The 22,637-nt window shown below is 44.3% G+C and overlaps 1 protein-coding gene across 1 annotated transcript in view; it reads left to right on the top strand.

Moving 5' to 3' along the window:
• The window catches only part of ELAPOR2 (endosome-lysosome associated apoptosis and autophagy regulator family member 2), a 104,363-nt gene that overhangs the window by 59,897 nt on the left and 21,829 nt on the right, over positions 1–22,637 (top strand). Inside the window, exons 3-10 of the mRNA XM_065633086.1 lie at positions 8,696–8,891; positions 9,566–9,713; positions 12,522–12,608; positions 15,675–15,780; positions 16,435–16,587; positions 17,650–17,738; positions 20,922–21,102; positions 21,834–21,962. Of these exons, the coding sequence (XP_065489158.1) occupies positions 8,696–8,891; positions 9,566–9,713; positions 12,522–12,608; positions 15,675–15,780; positions 16,435–16,587; positions 17,650–17,738; positions 20,922–21,102; positions 21,834–21,962 (1,089 nt within the window). The remainder of the gene's footprint in view (positions 1–8,695; positions 8,892–9,565; positions 9,714–12,521; positions 12,609–15,674; positions 15,781–16,434; positions 16,588–17,649; positions 17,739–20,921; positions 21,103–21,833; positions 21,963–22,637) is intronic.

A 22,637-nucleotide genomic window follows, 5' to 3' on the forward strand; every position in this document is an offset into this window, starting at 1 on the left:
GTCTTCATCAGCCTTGATGTACTAATATTTTTTTCATTTTTGTTGTCATTCAGACATTGCTTCTTTGGATATTCACCTTGGAGGAAACAGTGAGGTCAAGCTATTAATGGTTGCTGGTGTTTAACCATGTCATTTAGATCTGACATGTGCACATAGATATACTTAGATAAGATGACAGATGCTGTTGGCTATCCTGAGCTGCAGGGAAGTACTAAAAATGTGTTCAGAAGATCTCCCATTTTGTTCTTCCATCCTTGAGATTGCTCACTCGAGTGGTATATGCTGATGTCTTCCCTCATTTTGACTAACACCTTCCCTTCTCCCCTCTCTGTTGAACAGTTGTACGACTCCCACAAAACTGACCGTCAACATATAAGAGTCGCATATGGAAGGTTGCTTTCTCAAACCTAAGTATGAAAAAGGTGGATTCTCAGTGGGCATGAAATCCAGGGAAACTGAGAATTTCTTCATATGCCATAGATTTGGCCCTTGGCTTGTCGTGTATTACCTAGCAATTAAAGGATGTCTGACAGAGAAAACCATAATATAACTTTGGCTCTCCAGCCACCTCTGACATGAACAGCAAGATGTGCAAGAAGTAGATTTCAAAGTCCTGATCTTTTTAGGGGCACTTTTGTGTGTATGGCCAACCGGACTGGGCAACTCAGTTTTATCTGAGTCTCTTTTGTATCCATAGGAAAGTTTTTATGTCTTTTCTGGAAGGAAAAGGCAAGGCTTTCCCACTAGAGCACCCTGGGGAGGGGACTAACACACAGCAGCAGAGGCTGCTCTGAGGGACACTGTGAAGCTGAGGAATTAATGCAAGGCTGTCACGTAGCAAAGATGTTTAGCCAGCAGTGGTGTGCATGGCATAGTTTGAGAGTTGCTACCAAAAGGCTGTGATTTAGCAGAGCACTCAAGCAGATGTTTATTTCTATTCTTCTTAGAGCATCCCTGCTAATGCATGTTCCTAACTCAAGTTGGGTGGTTAAGTCCTATTGATGGCATTAGGTTTCTCACCTGAACTGAGACTAAAGGCTACATTTTGGCATGGCATTTCCATCTGGATGTTTTCCTAATGCTCATTGATACCCTGAGAGATACCCCAGTTTTACAAGTAATTTTTTCCAGATTTTGTCCTCTGTGCATGAGCAATACATTGTCTTTGCAGAAAAAGTCCCATTGTTGGCTTTTTGAAGCAAAGGTTCTATTATGTAAATAGTTAAAAAAGCAAAAGAACCTGCACTGAACCCACAGAGTTTAATTCCTGGAGAAGAGTTACTGGGAACTGCATGTTGATGTGTGTATAGAGACTTCCAAGAAAAAGAGTTGGCCTTAGTATCTTTTGATGATTTTTTCACCCTGTTTGTGTAGACGATGTAATTAAATAAGTTAAATTCCTCTGAATCACTGATTTATCTTTCAACAAGAAAGCAGCTGGAAAGACCTAGAGATTTGCTATGACTTGCTAGAGGGATGAGAGGCTATCACTGTGTGTATGTGTGTGCAGAGGACGTCTCAAATGGCACCAGAAGCCATTTGCACCAACCACTTTGGTTGGTGAGCAATCAAAATAAGCCTGATGGAGTCAGTGGGGTCTGGAGAGATACTTACTCACCTTAAGGTATTTTTCGTGCCATCTCCAGTGCTGAACCATTAGGATAGTTGCTGCAACCCTGGCAGCAAATGTGCTTGCTAACCTCTTGGTGATGACTTTCTTCCTCCACTCTATGCCACGCCACATTTCATGAATGTATTGAGTATTCCCATTCCAAAACCACACCTTTCAGTCCAAATGATGAAATAAAAGTGATAATAAAACTGTCCTATGTGTCAGGCCAACTGGGGTAAATGTTCCTGTCAAAGACGTGAACTGGAAAAAGCATTGCTCTTTTTTTGTAATTTCTTGGATAAAAAGAAAAATTATTTACTCTTCCCCAAGTTACATCAGCTTTCAGTGTGATCGCATTTCAAGCCTAAATGGCCTTGACAGACTTTTTTCTTAAATATAAGATTCAGTCTGGTTCCTGGTAACACATTGGGATATAATGACTGAAGAAAACGAACATCAATTATTCACAGTCTATTGGAGAAGCCTTGTATAAATTATTCACGGAAAACATTCTGAAGCTGGCTGAAATTATAGGAAACATCAATAACGAAGCAATGATCTCCTTCCATCCTTTGGCTTTCTTTTTTTCTCTTCATCCTGTATTTTGGTTGGTCCTTGGTTCCATGTTGTGTGGACCCTGACGTCCTAGGGTATCACTGAACTCTATGTACTTGTTTTTGGCGACATCTTCCCCTCCAGGTTTGTGGCGTGTGTCTGCTGAACCCTGCAGCTGCTCAGAGGGACAACTATGGGATGCTGCCAACCTCATATTTCCTTTCTGAGCTACAGTTTTCACCTCTGCCCATGGGAGGCTGAGACAATTCAGCCCAGACCCTGCCTGTAGGAGATGACAACATCTCACCTGCATCCCAGGCAGCGGGGCTCTGGATGAACAACGTAGGAAGTGAATGGAGAGAGATGGAAAGCCAGCATCTGAGATTATTTTTCCTGGGTCTTTTCACCGGTTTAGGTAGAATTGCTCCATTGCTAGCCCCTTCCAATGATGTTATAATCTGGCAAAACCCAGTCCTGTGTCTTTTTTAAAACTGTAATGTATTGGGAGCCAGAGGGACACAAAAGGATGCACATGAATGTGCACATGCTCAGTGGCAACAGAATAAAACAGAAGAGCTGAAATAGTTCTAGGTGTCATAAATGAAAAATGTCTGGAGACAAATGTCTGCTGAGAAGACCGATTGTGGTAGAAGTAGTGGGTCCAAGTGATGTGGGATGGGAAACTACCTGAGGGAAGGTGTGAGACTGAGTGGCCAGGGCTGCATAAAGGAGGAAAGCGATTGAATATATTATGGGTTTGGTGCAGGGCACTGAGGCAGCTTTGATTGATCTTAGAGTGAAATCACAAATATTCTGATCCCTCTCACAGGGTGGCTGTATCAGAGAGATATTTGACATGAGAAGACACTCCAGAGGAAGGTTTCATACCTCAGAAGCTGAGTAGTAATATACTTGTGAGGATCTACTCTGTTAGTCCAGGTGTGTTCATGATAAGCCTGTCCTGTCTGCCAGCATCAGAAAATTAAGCAACGTGAGATTGTTAGGGTCAGTGAACAGAAGAGAAATGTGCCAACTGACATTGATGCCAGTCCCTCAAAATCACTGGGAGGGCCACAGCTGTACTAAAAGCCAGAACATGACCCTGGAACCTTGCAGTCGAAGGGCAAATGAGGCAAGCCGATTTATGGTCTGTTTTGCCCTCTGGGGAGCTGTTTCCATGTCTGCAAAGTGATTGTAAAGTGCAGTCAGACCTGCAAAGTAATCTGTTGCAAGCACTCCTTGGAAGTGGTCATGCAGTGGGAAGGGGTTCCACTTCAGCATGCCCCACGTCTGTGGTGTGCCCCAGAAGGGAGGTAAGAGACCGTCCCTCTCCACTCACAGAGTTTAAGAGGAGGGAGGTTAATTAGATTCAGTAGTTTGATCTCTAAGATTGAATATAAAGAAGGAAATTGATACGAAGGCGAGATAACACCATCATATGGTGTCCAGTTATGGTATGAAGCACTTGAGAGACAAAGGGTCCATCACATGCCATGACAGATTGTTCCAGCAATCAGCCATTCTGTCTATTAGAAATATGTGCATTATGTCCAATTGGAATTTATCTGGGTTCAGTTTCCAGAAGGTGGTTCTTCTTATGCAGTTTTCTTCTTGATTAAAAAGTCCAGTGTGATCCTGTGTTTTCTCCTCCTGGAGATACTTATATATTAATCAAGTTGACTCTCAATCTTTTGATAAACTAAAAAGACTAAGCACTTCAGATCTCTCACTGCAAGAGATTACCCCTAATTTTAAAAGCACTTCAAGTCCTTTTCTTTTGCATTAACCTCATAAAAATGCTGAATCACAACTATATTCAGTATTAGAACAATCCACTTGCCTGCAATATGTTCTAAATATATCTGCAGATCTCATTAACACCTTTTTGCACGTCTCGGTTAATAGTGGATCCACTCTGACCTTCCGGCTTTGTCTTCTGCAGGATACATTTCTGCCTTCTGCAGACTTTGAGTGGGCTCAGGCTTGCTAACAGATCCAAGTCACTCATGTTACTTCAGGGTTTATCACTCTATCAGTCTCTCGCCAACCAATTTTAATACCATTTTTTTTCTGTTAGCCTGCAGATCATTGATAAAAATGTGTACTCAGTCTTGGGGCCAGCAGAACTGTCCCCCTCCTCCCTGCTCAGTGATGGTTTCCCACCGACAGCCCTGTCTGAGACCTGTTACTCAGGTCGTTCTTAATCCATCTAAGATGTGCCTGACTGGGATTGTGTGGCGCTACCTTCATCAAGATGACGAGCAGAACTAAGTTAACTGTATTAGAAACCCTAAGTCTATTACATCCGCTCAGTCACCTTTATCAAGTGACTTGTGATCCTTTTAAAGAATGAAATGAGGTCTGTTTGACAAGACTTATACAATGGTTTCGGTGAGTATTAGTACTGTAGCTCTTGTTAATTTTTTTATGACTAGAATCTTGTGTCAGGTTTATTGCGTGCATGTATGAATGCGTGTGGCTGCCTGTGGCAGTGTCTAACAGGTACTTTACAGTATCTTTTGTGACCAAGACCAGTCACCTGTACAAACCACAACATTTTTTTTTCCTTCTGTATTTATTTTGAGAAAGCTGCAGCTACTAATCACCAATAATTGCATCGGCTTCACTGGAGCTAGTGAAGACATCAGTGTATCCAGCACCACAGCATGTTGGGCTGTTCCCAACTGCTTCTGAAAATGTTCTTCCAGGTCATGAAACCTTTTAAAGCATTTCACAGGTTTTTTCACAGAAAGAAAGAAGATCAAATTCGGTCGTCGCAATGTGTGTGGTTCTGTGTAAGCTGGTGTGTACTACCCAAACTGGTATTCAAAAGGTGTAATAGGAAAATATGGAGCTGGAGAGGGAGGGGAATAGTAATGTCCAAACAGGATCAATAGTGTGGATTCTGGGAAAGATTTCAGAATTGCTTATGTGATTTAACAGACATAATTCTGTTTTCTGAAACAGGTTAGACATGTAAGGAGTTATTCAATAGAGGTGTTTTCTCTGAAAGGCAAGTATCAAATGCTTAAACAAATAGCCTCTGGGGTTGGGGACAGGTGGTGTTCGCAAAGGCTACCTCTAAGCTAGGAGACTAATGTTCCCTCTGGAGTCTGAAGCAAGAGGGAAGGTTTAGTGAGCGACGAACCAGAGTACACAACTAAAACACATGATTTAGATTCCTGAAACTTCACGTTGCACCTTAACCTCCCATGTGGTGATGCTGTCCTTCCCGTTGACAGCATCTCGAGTGTGTCACCCCCACGAACACAGCAGCGCTGCAATAGTGTCAGCTCTTTTTGTAGACGGGGCCACTGGTCAGCCTTGGATCTGTGCTCAGCTGTGTATAAGTGAGATGGAGCAACCACAAATAAGGTGAAGTGCCAGTGCCCTGGGACAGATCATCTGTCTGTGCCCCGTCCCCACCCCAGGCAGGTGCCTTCTGGTCCATCGTGGGGGACGTCTGCTCTGAAGGGTCCCTCTGGGCACAGCCACAACCTGCCCAACTCCAGCTGGGACAGACTCTGAAATTGATGCTGCTTAGATTTAAGAGGGTTTAGCCTGGCTTTTGGTCTCCCCCCTTGCTGGAGGAGCAAATTATGTGACTCTAGGAGATGAGACCATCTAGCTGCTTGTCACACGCCGTGTTTCCTCCCCATCACCCTCCAGCTGCTCCCAACTGCCTGGAACGAGACCAAACGGTGCATCTGTTCCAATGTCGAAAGTGGTTCATGTTGCCATTAGCCATGTTCAGCCCCAAATTGAACCTGGCAAGCAGCTGGCATGCTCAGAGCTTGTTTGCTTGCAGATGCGTGTGTTTTGACAGGAAATGCTTCTGCCTTTGAAATATGATTCTTAGAAAAGAGAAAGAAGGTAATTCCCGCTTAAATAAGAAAAAGGCTCATCTCTCTCCTGGAAGGTGGGAGATGGATGACAGTGTCCTGCGCAGCAGCCTGCCTGATCTCTTATACTTTTTTTTTCCTCTAAAATGATCAGGCTGCAAGGAGTTAAAATGTATTAGTACCGTTAAAGCAATGATCTCTGCTCAACCTCACTGAAATTGAAGAGGAGGCTCTGCTGCCTTCTGCATCTTCATTATGTCACGAATCTCTCGCAGTTACTGACTCCTTACTTGAAACTCACAAATCTGGAACACGTGGTTAAGCAGCACTCTCCATTTCTTGCTATTGAACTTTCTTCGAAAAATGTTGAAACCGTTCAAGAATTTGAATATGTCATGAGAGAGCTCACTTTTTTTTAACTTCCCCTCCTGATGGCTTCCCTGTGCACTCTTCAAAAGGGAAAAATCAAGCAAGATTTATTAATAATGCTAAAGCAGTGAGTCAGGACACCTTCGTGTATTTAAGGTGAAAAGCTTTACAATGTCTGGTCCCAACTGGGACACATGGGGAAGTGCTCGCTGTTGTTCTCTGGGTCTCTGAAGAAGGCTGGGCTTCTGACCACAGCAGCAGGTGCATCCTATGGCTTGAGCTGAGGTTGCAGATGTAGCCAAATGGGATGTTGGCCCTCCCGCTCCCTCATCTGCCACTGCCTACAGAAAACTACTTTCCCCCTCTGAGGGTGGATTTTTTTCCTGTCTGTCAGTCTTTCACAGAAATCCATTGATATCCCCACCCCAGCACCCGATCCTGTGAAGCTCCTGCCCACTTTCCATCCTGATCCATCACCAGTGAGTGATGGGGTTACAAAACCAGATTTGTTGGCTTGAAGTCCACTGGTTCAAATTCAGAGTATGTTGATATGACCAAGAGGGAAAAATGACCCTTTGGCAGATCTTTTCATCAAAATGGACCTTTTATCTGGATTCCATCAAGGGTAATTACACAAGAAAATGCTGCAAGAGCCAGCACAGAAGTGGGAACCTGCACTGCAGTTGGATTTGGATGGAAATTAGAGTTACTCAGTCATGACTTCATCAAAGTACTTACAGCCAAACAAGTTTTTCTGCAGTTAGATAACTATCAGCACATCTATGGAACTGCATATACTGGGATTTCAGCCGGCATCAGTTGTTTTGGGCCAGTTTCACCACTTTGGCTGGCAGTCTGGTCTCATCCTACTGTCAGACTATGAATTTATGTCTCTTAAAGCAAATGTATGAAATATCTGTCATTGCACAACGTGGCATGCGTGAAACAGTAAAAAATCCCACCATCTCTTGGTATGCGAGTTGTCTGCATTGCTCTGAATCCTGCTTTGGCTAAACTGCCACAGTTAAGTTTAAAAATCTGCAAGCAACGTAGGAAATACTGTGTTCTGCAGAAAGCGCTCATTTGTTTTTCATCCAGGATGTTCAGTCTCAGAGAGGACATGGTGCAGCATGGGGCTGGGGAAAACTTCTTTCCTTTGAGGTGCCAGAGCCCTGGACCAGGCTGCCCAGAGAGGTTGTGGAGTCTCCTTCTCTGGAGACATTCAAACCTGCCTGGACACATTCCTGTGTGATCTGCTCTGGTGAACCTGCTTTAGCAGGTGGGTTGGACTGGATGATCTCCAGAGGTCCCTTCCAACCCCAACCATTCTGTGATTCTGTGATTCTGTGAAAGCAGAATAGTCTGCTGTTGCAAAGAGCATCTGGGCATGAGTTACGATTCCTGGCACAGACATGGGTGTCCGTGGTCACACAGGACTTCAGCCACTGTCCAGGTTTTCTCTATATAATGAGAATATTCTTCCCTTGGCAGGTAGAGATGTGATCAGACTGGAACATGGGGTGCGTAGTTACTCGGAGCGAGTAATTTTAGAGACACCGGTAAAAACACTTTGTGGACATTCCTTCTAAATTATACTTCCCCTAGTTACATATGCTATTACTGTCTTTGCTGTGCTGGCAACCAGTGTTTATTTTCTCAGCATGCTAGTATCACCCCATTTGCGAGACACAGGCCCACTAGTGATCTTTTCCAAGACCACCTGCTCAATCAGGCAAGATGTTCAATGCTTTGTAGGCAGCCCATGTGAAGAGAGATGTGGGGAGAGCCTTGGATTAGGTCTGCAACTCTCAGCTGAGGCTTGTAGTATTATATTACAGTCTGCGTGCTGCCATATACCCTTCTTAGCTACTGTACAGGTTGGGAGATACAAGTCTACTCTGGCTCTCAGGTGCTGGTGATTTTAATTGAGTTCAAAGTATAACAGGTGGGTGAGCAAGGGTGAGGAGAACTGGATTACAAACCCTCAGTCTCACAAATTGTTTTTGGATACAGTCTGTGGGTAGAGATTTTGTTTCTAAAATCTTGTTTTGCCAACAGAGATAAGCTGCAAATCAAGAGCTGTCGTCTGAGATTTGGTTTCAGTGCTGCTGCGTTGGGGAAAAAACAGGCGCTGGGGAACATCTCGATTTTGTAGCCAAAGTTGATAGTTCAGCTTTTGCGTTCCTGGGGCTGGGGTGTTCCTGTTTGATTCTCTTTAGTCACAGTTCACTCTTAATTAATTAAGCGGCAGAAAATTAATGGAGATTAATTGGGATTAATTCCTCCATTCATATGTTGGAAATTATTGTCTCCCCAGCTTTCTCCTGTGCCTCTGGCGAGTACCTGGAGATGAAGAACCAGGTGTGCAGCAAATGTGCAGAAGGGACCTACTCGCTGGGCAGCGGGATCAAGTTTGATGAGTGGGATGAGCTGCCAGCAGGATTCTCCAATGTGGCGACTTTCATGGACACGGCGGTTGGCTCGGCTGAGAATAAAGCCGACAGCTGCAACAAGTAAGAAGTTCTGTTTGCATCTGGGTTACGCAGCTGTGGGTGAACCTGAGGCAGCTCAACAGCACAAATCATAGAATCAATTTGGTTGGAAGAGACCCTCAGAATCATCCAGTCCAACCCAGTTTAATGACTCGCCCAAGCTCTCTGGAGGGTGACCAGCCCCAGTAATGGCCAACAACAGTGGCTGGAAAGCGAAATTTTTAGCAATCTCTTTGCTGTCATCATGGTCTCCTCAGGCTCATCAGCAGCTAGTGAGTCTAAGACCAGCCTGGAGCTTCTCTTAGTTGTAACTGGAAAGCTCCAGGGTCATGGTGGCTAAAATGTGGCTAAAAGGTACTTTCACAGCCTATTTAGAGACACATGGTGGTTGCAGAAGGCTGTTTCTGAGTATAATTGAAAGTATGTTGGGCCTATGGATAATGAACCTTTCCTATGTAGGATGAGTCCTAAATTTCTAGTACCATACCTTTTCCCATGCATATTTTTAATGAAAAGTATTATATTTACATGAAAACTAAATGGGATTCCAGTAATAAATTTATAAATTCACTGCAGTTAGCTATTGTAGGATTCTGGGTTCTTTATTTAGTAACATGTTTTTGAATAGTAGTGTAAGAAAAGTCTCCTCAGTGTCTCTGATCTCAGCTGAGGCTTGTTTTGTTTATGTTCATCAGCTCTTCGTGGACACCTCGAGGGAATTACATCGAGTCGAACAGGGATGATTGTACCGTTTCTCTCATCTATGCTGTGCACCTGAAGAAATCTGGTTCTGTCTTCTTCGAATACCAGTATATTGACAACAATATCTTCTTTGAATTTTTTGTAAGGCCTTTTATATGATGAATCCAACCTTATATTGTAAGAATTAAATCCAGATAAAGACCATCAGAAACAGCTTTTTCCTCCATTTACATTCCCCATATGCCCATAGCTTGTTACTGCTGAACAAGATTTTAAAAAAACTTTTTCTTTCTGCCACTTATGCTGCCTTTTGGGAATTAATTTCAGCTTCAAAACTCAAGACTAAACTGATCCTATCTACCATGTCCTGGGATTTTTTCATTAGGGATCATGACTGTCTCAGTTAGTCCAGCCTTTTATAAGGCAACTGTTGGTGGTAGATGCTTCAGTCTGGGAGTGGTTGAGATGCCTTTGAAGGCACTTCAAGTTTTAAAAGGTTTCTTCCAAGGTAGACATCCAGAGCCTGAGGTGCTTCAAGGCATTAGTATATAGAGACTTTACCTTTAGTTTTAGGTCAATTTGGGTCGTAGCAATTGAGATGAAAAGAAAAGGAGGAGAAGAGACAAAAGGGTGATCCTTAAAAAAGAGACAGAAACAACAGCTCTCAAGAGAGATTTAGGAGTAAAAATTCAGATGACTTTCAGGAGGAATTAATCTTTGAGGATGCGTCCACACTGCAAAAATGAGGGGCTGGGGATCATTAGCTCTGAAATGGGAGCAGCCTGGCTGGACTTGTACCATGCTGTACCCAAATTACTAACACAATCTGATGAGCAGGGACCTGAATGGGAAGGACATCCCTGCTCTGCCCACATGGATGGACTGGTTGGGGTCCAGAGAGCCACAGGGTTCCCAGCACCAGGCTCCCCTGTGTGGTGCAGATGCCCCACATCACTGAGATGCTTTGGCAGTTTCTACCAAAAACTACATTGCTTTCCCTGGCAATGTTGTACCTGCCACTTGGGACAGAAAAAAAAACTAATGGGAGGGCAGCTCAGAGGAAATGAGTGGAAGTTTTCAGTCTTCTGTTACTGCCTCTCTCCCTGTCTGGTGAGTTCTGTTTTTCACCCAAAAAACACAGCTCATGGTATCTCACAGGAGTGCAAAACCTCAGCTAGTTTTGGTTAATGTTTCTTGAAGCTTGGAGAAAAGTGCAAAGTATCCTTATCCTTAGTAAAGATGGGAAAAGAAGAAAAATAAGCTGCTGGAGGAACCCTCTTGCTGTTACATCAGTGCAATATATTACACTTTGATAATGGACAGTGCAGGCAATATTATTTAGCATTTCAGTCTTATATTAGACTATCCTGCCTTCTTCACGGGGAAAAAGCAGGAAATATGATTTCTGCTGTCAGATAAATGTACCAAGATTACGAATCCTAGCTCCAGTTTCTTGACTGACTGATTGCTCTGCTTTTGCAATGGAGCAAATATATTGTTTCTCTGAGCACTGGCTTTGAAAATGTTTTTTTCATTATTGCTTTTATCCATACACCACTCATTCAACTCCTTAAATTTGTCATTCCCTGTTCAAGAAGCAGTGAGTGGTGCAGTCCTTTATACAAATGCCCATGTGAGTGATTCCTAGTCAACCTCAGTATTTCAGGGAAACCATATTTAACGTTGCTCTAAAAGTATTTTTTTTTCCTCCAGCATTTCTTTGTGCTTAAATAAATGTAACAATGACACTTCAGCTCTGGACAGTGCCATTTCAGTGGCAGTGGCTTGCAAGCTGCTGGGAAATGGTGAAATTTTTGGGCTTGCCAGGCACAGGTGGCTGCACTGCCAGTCTGAGGGTAAGCGAGGAGATGCCCTCAAATGTGGGAAGCAAGTGTGGACACCTTGTTAGATACCCAGTGCCTCTGCACCCTGCCCTTTCCAGGTTCTTTTTACACATTGATGCCCTTTACACCTTGTGAGAACAGAGTATATATTCTTATCTCCATTTTGCATTTGGGAACTGAGGAACAAAGATGCTGTAGTTCAGATCGCTCGAGATAATTAGGCAAATACCGTCTACTTAGATACTTCTCACCTGTTTTCCTCAGATCTGTTGATCTAGGTGGGAATTAAATGCACAGATGCTTTGGAGGATATGGGGTCATGCGACTCAGACTTGATGTGGAGCAGCTTTGAGGAGGATGCTTGACCCCAGGTCTTCTGAAAGTGTTGAACTGGCCTTTCTCCCTGGTGGAATAAAAGCTGAGTAACTGAACTCGTACCTCAAAGGGACCTGACACTTCTTCTTCAGAGAAGACCATGGGGAGAAGAAAGAAGTGGACCATTGTGAGGCCATGCACCAAACCTGCTTCAAGGAAAGGCTGCTGAGCTGCACTGGACCTGGGCAAGGGACAATTGACCTCCCATCTCTGCCAGAGCAGACCCTCCATGGCATGTTGCCTCTCCCTTGATAACATTACTCTCATCCCTAGTGAGGTCCAGTTGCAGGGAGCTAAAGACATAAGAGATACTGGCTGCAGAGAAAGCAGTTTGTCTTCTAGCTTTGGCCTGTCCATTCCTATCTCCCCTCTAATTTAGAAGCTCGTGGCCTCTGGATTTTAGAGAATTTGGTCTTGGTGGTCTCAGAAGACAGAGGCGGCAGCCGAGACAAGATGCTCAGCATCCGAGTCTGACCAGATAGTGAGAGGACAAGGCTGAGATCTCCGCCTGCTCTCTTTTTTTGTCTGCATCAGAGGTGGTCATTGGAGGCACTGTTAAGCTGCTAGCAGGTTTTGAAAGTTGAGGTTTTTCTGCCACAGGTAAGGCAGCTGCTATCCTAAATACATAGACAACAGGAACAAAGCTGAATCTTATAATTCCTTGCCAGCGGTGACTACCCTGACAGATGCATCTGATTGTGGTCACTGATCTCGTGTTTTTAATTAACAGATACAAAATGACCAGTGCAAAGAGATGGAATCCACAGCAGACAAGTGGGTGAAGCTAACAGACAACGGGGAATGGGGCTCTCATTCTGTAAGTGTGCAAAAAGTTCCTTCTGAAACTTTTTTTCCATTTATAAATGTCTGTGATTTCCTCTGAACACTGAGCAAATAAGGGCCAGATCCTGTGAATGCATCTGAGGAAGCACAGCTTTCCTGGCACGGTGGGCAAAGCCCCGAGATCTCTAAGGGGCTGATCCCAAAGCAAATGATATAGATGCAAGACTTCACATTGATTTCCCTGGGCTTTGAATCAAGTGCTTTGTGAGGTAAATAGATTTATGCAAATCCGCATGCCATAGTCACTCTGCATGATTATGATTGAAATCTTACACAAAACTATCACAAAAGCAGTCAAAGGGCTGGAACAGTTCTGCTATGAGGACAGGCTGAGAGAGTTGGGGTTGTTCAGCCTGGAGAAGGCTCCAGAGAGACCTTATTGTGGCCTTTCTTTACTTAAAAGGGGATGATAAGAAAGATGGCGACAGACTTTTTAGCAGGGCCTGTTGTGACAGGACAAGGGGTGATGGTTTTAAACTAAAGGAGGGGAGATTCAGGCTGGACATGAGGAAGAAACTTTTTACACTGAGGGTGGTGGAACACTGGCCAGGTTGCCCAGAGAGGTGGTGGATGAACCATCCCTGGAGACATCCCAGGCCAGGCTGATCTGGGTGAAGATGTCCATGTTCATGGCAGCGGGGTTGAACTGGATGAGCTTTGAAGGTCCCTTTCAACCCAAACTGTTCTATGATTCTGTGATCTTCTACAGCAGTTGTTTGCTCACGAGAACACAAGATTATTCCCTGTTTCTCAGCAGAGTAGCGGGAGCGGTGTGTGTATGTGGAGAGAGGCAGGACGGGCATTTTATTCTCAAGTCTGTGCAGAAGAGCTGGACTGCACCCAGCTTGTGCTCTGTGGTGTTTTCCCTGGTTGAAAAGCAACTTGGCAGCACTGGGATGGCTCCTGCAGCACCGATACGAGCATGTCCATGTTGGGAGCAGCAGCCCTTTGTGATCCATCTGGCTGAGTTTGCTCGGTGCACAGACCACGTGTAGACCAACTCAGCAGCTCATGGTGATGCCTGGCTGCCAATATACCATCATACCCTAATTCCCAGAGCCATACCAGCAAAGGCCCAACATATGTGACATTATGCCAGAAGGAAAAGGCTTTTTATGGGCATAGACAGCAGTCTGGTCTCTGTTTTCCATGGTCTGCTTATTGTCCTGGAGGAGAAACCATATCTCTAAGCCAGCTCTTGTTGGCGGTGCCTGTTAGCTCAGGTGCAAGCCCTGCACCACTCACATCAGGAGGCAGGAGAGCTGGGTGAGGAGGGGTGAGTGTCACTGGCTAAGAGGTAGGTCTAAGGCCAAGGCATCTACTTGCATGAGCTGAGAGATGTAAACGGTGTCTGCACGGGAGATGCTGCCATCTGAGCTCATCATCTGGGAAGTGCAAGTGTCTCCTCTGACTATGAAGGCTGCGTGGATGCCTGGCTGAAATGTAGACACAGGAGCTAAGTGAGATGACTGTTCTGGCTCTACTCAAGGCTTTTGTCTTCACTGCAAATCCTACCATGGTGGCTTCTCTGAGCCCAGTTTTCCAGATCCTGCAGGCTCTGCTTTCAGCGTGCTAGTCCTGCTGCACTAGAACTGATGCTGGGTATCTCTACACCACACAACGTGATGTTTAGTTCAATATGGTCCCAGTTCTGCGGTTACCTGTGGTAACCCAGCTCTCTTCTGCTCCCCTGGAGAGTAGCTGCTTGGGGAGTGGGTGATACAATGCGGTGTGTTTCCACTTTGCTGAATTTTTGGACTCTTTATCCTGGATGAACAAAAACTGTGGTCCTGCCAGGCCTGTACAGCAACTGCTGTAAATCTCATTTTCCTGGACCCCTATGCTGGCAGAGATAATCTCTCTCCTTGTTTGAAAATAGAGCACCTTCAGGCCAGTATGTTGTCAGTAGGCTACTGGGCTGGTAGATATCATAGAATCATAAAATCATTTTGGTTGGAAGAGACCCTTAAGATCATCGAGTCCAACAATAACCTAAATCTAGCACTAAACAATGTCCCTAAGAGCCTCATCTATGTGTCTTTTAAACCCCTACATGGATGGTGACTCCGCCACTTCCCTGGGCAGCCTGTTCCAATGCCTGGCAGCCCTTTCCATGAATAAATGTTTCCTAATGTTCAATCTGAACCTTCCCTGGTGCAACTCGAGGCCGTTTCCTCTCATCCTGTGGTGCAACTTTGCAGGGCAGGCAGAGTCTTGGTAAACCTGCTGCTTTTAGTGAGAAGCATGATATTGTAGTTACACAGGTGGGTTGAAGGCAGCAGGCGCCAACACTGCTGCTGAAAGAAGTGGTCCTGCCTTCCTTCTGCTCCTTATCCCAGCCATGGTGCCACCAACCCACCACCCGTCTTGTGCCAGCACCGGGGTGGTGCAGCCGCTTGCTGAACCATGCCGTGAAGACAAGTAGGTCAAGGCAGTAGGAAACTGGGTTGTTTTCTGCATCTCATCTGCTGTTCAGGGTCAGAAATGAGCAGGAGGTATGGGATTGCTGCTGGGGATATTAATGGTTTGTGCCTGGCTTCCTGATCGTGATGCCTTAGTGTTAGATGTAGGCAGAGCTTGATTTTTAAGGCCTTTAAACAAAACTCACTTGTGAGCCTGGATTTTTGAACTCTGGGTCATGTTGGGTTTCTTTATAAAAGTGTATGTCAAGGCTTGAAAAACAAACTGATTGACTATATCTGATCATAGAGCTAGAGATAAAAGCTCCCCAGTGTCATGGGTATCTGGATAAAGACAGGAACAGCTTTTTACCAGTTCTGCTTACAACAAGGTCAGGAACAGCTTTTGGTGTTTTTCCATAAAACTGGAGTGTTGAGAAGCGTTTTTATGAAGCATATGTAGGCGCTCCTCAGAGGTGTCTCTACCACATCTGCCTAGCTGTCTCCCTGTTATTCTTGACTAAGTAGCTTAGGAAAAGCAAGGATTTCTGCTAGGATGCAAGAATTCTGAGTAATTGAAGTAAGAAATAAAAAAAAAAATATTCCTGAGGGGATAACTGCTGTCATGTGTGTCGTTGCAGGTAACGCTGAAATCAGGTAGCAACATATTATACTGGAGAACAACAGGCATTCTCATGGGATCCAAAGTAGTAAAACCAGTTCTGGTTAAAAACATCACTATTGAAGGTAAGTGATATTTGCCTTTTAGGTCTTATCTCACTCTTTCGTCACAGTGTTTGCCCAGTGCTATTTCTACTAGTGTGCCTACAGCACCAAAGTGGCTTTTTTTAGCCCCATTATTCCTTGTCTTCTCCTGTGAAGTGTAGAAACAGAGCAGCAAAACTTCGCACTGTCAGGGAAAAGCTGAAAAAGTTATTTAGCTGGTAAATGATGAAATGATGCCGTCTACTGGGGAAGACTGGCTTGACACATAGGGAGAAAAAGGAATAAACAGATTTTCTTTGATGTGGTATAGAAAGACCATGCTTATTGGTAAGCCTCTCAACAGTGATAAATGGATGTATGTATCATAACAGTGACAGCTAAATTACTATTTAAATAATTTAATTAATCTGGGATTGCTCTTTTGGTCTTGTTCTAAGTGTAATCAAACTTGAAGTATCATATAAGCATTTTACATTGCTCAGACTTTCATTGAGGAGCAGAGATTAAAAACCTAAATTGTGATTCAGCAAAGCCAAAGTGTCTAAAGCGAGCGGTGAAAGTCTGTGATGTTTAAGCTGTGTTACCCAGCTGGCTTGCTTTCCCCCATAAGCAGACAGACAGTAATGGGGCATACCTCTCTGTATTTTGGTGTTTTACCTGTAATTTACCTTACAGGAGTTGCATATACATCTGAATGCTTCGCATGCAAGCCTGGTACCTTCAGTGACAAACCAGGTTCGTCTGGGTGCCAGGTGTGTCCAAGAAATACTTATTCTGAGAAAGGAGCTAAAGAGTGCACCAAGTGTAAAGAAGAAATGTATTATGCAGGTACAGAAATCAAATGGGTTAAGCAAAACCAGGAGAATCTGAGTACATAAAGTCATAAGCTGTTTCTGTGTGCAGATGTGAGAATGGTTTTATCCAACAGCAAAGGTTAGTCTCCAGTTGATCTGCCAAAAAGGAATGAAGATGGGGCTTCCCAAAAGCTGCAGAGGGCACATATATACATAATTGGACGTAACTTGATCTTGGCTGTCACCTGTGCTAACAGGAAGGGATGGAGATCTTCTATGACCTCTCTCTTCTGAGAGATAATAACAGTTGTGCTCTGCCCTCGTGTGGTAATTTGTGTTATCGGTTGGTGATGACCTGAACTGGCTTCAACACTCTCTTCAGACTTGTCATGTTTCTAGGAGTCTCCTCTCTAAATCATCTCCTGGCCTGTCTCTGCCTCCTGTGTGGTTGGAAGATGTGGTGATCTAGTTGCAAACCCTAGTCCCCAAAGTCCTCTGTATTCCCAGCTGGTAATCATCAAATAACACAGGCACAATCCATCCCTCATGGTCAAAATTATTTTCGTCCCTGTAGTTGTTTTATAAGACAGTTTTTGAAGAATCTGTTGCTGACCGTAGCACCTGCTATCACAGATTATGGCAAATGCTTGGGGACCTGTCCCTGTGCTCATGATGGGAATGGAAATTTTGCAAAAATATCTGGGGAGAGAAAAAATTGGGCCAGTGTTGTAAGGAAGTTTCTAATGAGTTAGAGAGTTTTTTGTTCCATATCAAGTGAGAACAAATTCCCATGCTTGGCAAACTACACAAATTACTGCTTGAAGCTGAAGGAGTGGGGTGAGGGTTTGAGTGATTCCCTGGTTATACTAAATAAATGAATTTCAGTGTGACAGTACAAGCATAGCTGGTATTTTCCCTCTTTCGCCTCTTCAGTTCAGGGGAAGGTTCATGTAGACTCCATTAAGAGTTCAATTTTTCATTCTCATTTTGTATTTTTCTGCTGACTCGCCTTGATCTCCAGATTTTAAGCTCACTATGGTTGTTTCCAGGGATCATTTGATAGTTTAACATCATGTTCTTTATCCTTTCTTTTTAGAGGAAGGATCCAGTGCGTGTATAGAGCGACCTCCATGCACAAACAAAGACTTTTTCCAGATCCACACCCCATGTGATAAGGAAGGAAAAGTAAGTAGAAGCCACGATGCTATTTCTAAGCTCATTGAGCTTACTGTGATCTCTTGATTTGAAAACAAGGTAGGGTTTCTAGCAATGTCTTTCCCAACTGCTTTCCCAGTTTTGCTTTCAGCATTGAATCTCTCTGATTTGGGCTTGTCCTTTAGCTACTTTCTCTCCAGCATTTCTTCATCTGTAAGAATCTGCCTGTCATGGGTCTGCTTAAGGGATTTGTCGTAAAATGCTAAGCTTCTTGCACTTGTGATTAGTCTGCCTGGGTCACTGGTGCTACCTCCACGCTCATAAAAAACCAGGGTTGGAACACTGTCAACAAACACTGTTGGAACAGCTGAAGTACTGTCCCAGAACAAACCGTACTGTTTAGTTGATAGTGATCTTTCCTGGCATACTTTTGGCTTGTGACAACTTGCCCTGTCCCAGCAATGCCTGGATACAATTCAGGTGCACAGGAGCATGACCATGCCTGTTGCAGGTGAAAGAACGTTTCTCTGCATAGGTATGATGTCCCTTGGTCATTGCATCAAAAAAGAGCCCATGGTCTGTTGAAATAATGGTATATACATAGCCTGTGAGTATTCATGTGCGGCAGCAGAGATTAGCTGAGGCATGGGATGCCTCAGAACATCTGGACTCTCAGTAGATTATTTCACCCAGAGATCTTTGATCCACTGGATCTCTCATACAGGGACCTGCTGGTGGAGCAGCCTGGCTTTGGAGCTCTCCTGCTCTTTGTCCCAGCAGTCACGTGGGTATTTTGGTGGGATTTGGAGAAGAAACTCCTAATTACAGGGATACGGAGCCAACAGATGTGTGGACACGTTCAGGCCTGGTTTATCTCTTTTCTTCCCTTTTCCATCTCTCATAGATCTGGATGAGATAACAACTAGCCAAAATCCATAGTACCTGTAGGTTGCTGGCCCAATATTTGCTGGCGGCATGGAGTATTTTGGAGTCTCCTTGTCAGCCAGTTCTAAAATGCAGCTGAGAGTTCACATACTTTAATAAGAAAGCATCAGTGAGTTTAGCCCCAGAGCTGGCAGGATCTACAACCTGTTCTTGACTCACCGATTAACTTCCTTTAATCACTCAAGGAATTAACAGCAGTGTTCAGTGCTACACCCCCAGATACCCCTTTAATTGCAGCCTCCTGTGTATTACCCTGTCACTGCTCTGTGCAATTCAAGGCTCCCTGGCTTTGGATAAGCTCTCCCTGTTGACCCTCTTCCTGTCTCCTCAGTGGATTTTCACTTCACTGATGGACATCATCAGAATACAAAGTGGTGGGTCTTTCTGCAGACCAGTTGCAACAACAAGATGTGTCATAGATGCACAGATACTGGGTTTTTAGGACTGCTTTCACCACTTAGTGCTCCGCATCTCTGGAAATCAGTCTGCATTTTCTGTACTTGCCAGCCATAGAATCATAGAATAGTTTGGGTTGGAAAGGACCTTCAAAAGCCATCTAGTCCAACCCTCTGCCGTGAGCAGGGACATCTTCACCAGCTCAGGTTGCTCAGAGCCCCGTCCAGCCTGGCCTGGGATGTCTCCAGGGATGGTTCATCCACCACCTCTCTGGCCAACCTGGGACAGGCCCTCACCACCCTCAGTGTAAAAAAAATCTTCCTCATATCTAGCTTGAATCTCTCCTCCTTTAGTTTAAAACCATCACCCCTTATCTTATCACAACAGGCCCTGCTAAAAAGTCTGTCCCCATCTTTCTTATCATCCCCTTTAAGTAAAGAAAGGCCGCAATAAGGTCTCTCTGGAGCCTTCTCTTCTCCAGGCCGAGCACCCCAGCTCTCTCAGCCTGTCCTCCCAGCAGAGCTGTTCCAGCCTCGGGTCATTTTTGTTGCATCCTCTGGCCCCTCTCCAGCAGGTCCATCTCTCCATGTGATGCAGTCCCATGAGAGGGCCTGACTCTGCAGCCCATCTTCAAGTGAACAGTGGCTGTAAAACACCAGCCTAAGGGCCTGTGGATCTGTGGCTTACTAAAATCAGCCAGGTTTTTCACTGGAAAGACGTTGTTGTCTCCCATCGAGTCCGCCCATCAGTCAGGATGTGGATCAGCCAGGGTACGTGACCTGGCACAGGCATGGCTGCAACACAGCTCAGACAGGGATCAAGGGTGAGAGACTCAGCTTAATTGCATCTCCCAGGAGCCAAGACCTGAGCCTGTACTGAGGCTTCCTCCAGCCTTTTTTCTGAACAGCTTCAAGGCTGGTGAATACTTCTTGAGCAGCTCTGTGTTATCAGAGGGCTAACCTTGAGCATAAGCAGCTCAATATTTGAACCAAAATCATAAGGTGAAGTCTCTCCAGACAAGCTCTATACCCATGCCTCTGGCCTCAAGGATCCCTGATTGCACTGCTAGGCTGAAAGGGTAGAAGTACTTGGAGGGAGAGCTCTGGGCAAGTTAAAGTCTTGCTAGTTGGGTTTCACAGCTCTGGAACTCAACTAATTTTTGTCTTGAGATATTAAACCCTTTCAGGGATAGACTCGAAGACAGATGAAATTTGAAACCCAACACCATGGGTGATGCATCTCACCTCGCGTGTTGTCAAAGAGGGGTGATGACAGAGAAGTGATCCTGTTGTACATGGTAATGCCAAGGATTGACTCATGTTAGTGTTTATAGGCTGCTCCTTGTGTAATGTGGACAGACTGGATAGGGGTTGGAATTGTTCCTCTGTGGTTTTGGCATTTCCTCAGTAGGTGAAAATGGTTGGAGAGAAATGGAGGACATTTCAGAGAACAGGCCAGTGTGGAGAAAATACAGAACTTGTGATGTTCTCTGTTAACAGAAGCCTTCCTGATAAAGGGATTTTATAATGCAGAGGTTATATTTTGGGTTACTATGGCTAAAATGCAGAGATTGCTTATGCAGTTGTTAGAATTATTTATCTGACATTCCTCAGAAATATTTTCATGGGAAAATCCACTAGATAAACATTTTTGCTTTGCTCTTGAGGCCTGAAATCTTGGAATCACCTGTGAACCCAGCCACTTTGTTTCCCTTCACTGCTCTTCCCTTTATTTTCCTGGATGTGCAAGGTGTGGTTTTGGCCTAAAATGTTGGGAATACCCTAATTTCATTTACAAGGGGGACGTTGACTGGTGCATCTAGTTCTAAAACTTCCTAAAACACCACGTGAGCTCAGTGTCTTCTCTTTCCAGACTCAGATCATGTACAAATGGATTGAGCCGAAGATCTGCAGAGAAGATCTCCCTGATGCGTTGACACTACCTCCTTCTGGAGAGAGGAAGGATTGTCCACCCTGCAATCCTGGCTTTTATAACAACGCCTCATCTTCCTGCACTCCTTGCCCACCAGGCACCTTTTCAGATGGGACACAGGGTAGTACTCAACAAAAAAATTGCTTAGTGTCCCCAAAAGCAGCTGTCAGCTTCCATGTGACTTCGTTTAATGATGCATTATGATAAGCCAGAGTTCATTTTGCATAAAATATTTATGTAATAATGTTGGAGAGAGAGAGTTGGATATCTGCTTTCCGTCTGAAGTCTTCTGCTGATGTAATTTGACCTGCTGTGTTCTGGATGCATTTCTTGGCTGATATAAACATCCTGAGGGTTATTTAAGGGATTCTGAGAAAGGAATCCGAACTTTTACAGTCAGTGATTCCTCCTCACCCATTCTCCTGTCCATGTCAAGTTCTTCCCTCTGAAAATACCATTTTAAGCACTGCCAGATGAGTACCTTGCCAACATTGTCTAGCCTAAACTCTGGCTTGTTGATTCTGGGATGTATTGGCCCAGTGGTCACCTACAGCATTTTGTGGGAACTCATGTTTAGCAGTACGATCAAAGCTTCAGCTGAAGCCATTGAAAAGGAAGTCCTGCTTGGGGATCACTTGCAGATTACTTACCACAAGGTTATGATCTGCGATTTATAAAATGCTAGTCTTGTTTCTACTTTTCTGGTCCTGATAAGTCTTTGACTATTTAATTATAAAGAAAGAAATTATTTTCTTTGCTCAGAGAGTAAAAAAATAGTATCTATGTTCTTTAAAACACTTTGAGATGTGCTTTGGCCTCATGATATCCTTTCCCTGCCCTCTCACCCTGTAGAGTGCAAAGCCTGCCCTGCTGGGACTGAACCAGCGCTTGGGTTTGAGTACAAGTGGTGGAACATCCTGCCAGGCAACATGAAGACGTCTTGCTTTAATGTCGGCAACTCAAAGTGCGATGGGATGAATGGTGAGCCAAACTCCCTGTGTTGTTATGTGCCTGTCTTTCTCCTGTGGTGGTCACCGTTGTAATGGAGCACCCATCAAAATGCGCATGCCCTTTGCCGCGTGAGTCACAACGCAGTTTCCCCTCTTTTCTTCAACTGCACCCGGCTTGAAATGTCCTGTAGAAAGCAATGTCACAATATCACAAAGAAGAAATAAAAAAGTCTCTCGTGTACCAGAAGAGGGCAGGAGCTGCAGCCTGTGTGAACTCCTCTCAGCCAAGGACCTATCCCACCATCGACTTTGATGCATCTGATTATCCCCATTGAAAAAAACTCAACTATTTGACTTCTCTCGAAGTTTATCTCCTTTCATGTTTTGTGATAACTATGCCTGTCGAGGTCACACATATTTTTTCTGGAAAACTTGAGTAAAATCTGTGATTTTCTTCATTTAGTACTCGGAACTTTCCCTCTGCACATGTGCTAAGATTGCAGCAGAGAGCAGTCACAGCTCGCCGGTGAAAATGATTCCGTTCGGTTCTTCTCCCACCTCCAGCCTTCTCTGAAAGGTTTTCCTCAGCTTGATATGCCCTGTCAGGCTGATATTAACTCAAGCTTTAACTTATGTGTGTTGAGAAAAGGGGCACTGAAGTATATGCTTAACATTTAGCACATAGATTCATTGATTCATCTGTTTT

This window comes from Caloenas nicobarica, chromosome 1, assembly GCF_036013445.1.
Source record: "Caloenas nicobarica isolate bCalNic1 chromosome 1, bCalNic1.hap1, whole genome shotgun sequence".
Taxonomy (NCBI): domain Eukaryota; kingdom Metazoa; phylum Chordata; class Aves; order Columbiformes; family Columbidae; genus Caloenas; species Caloenas nicobarica.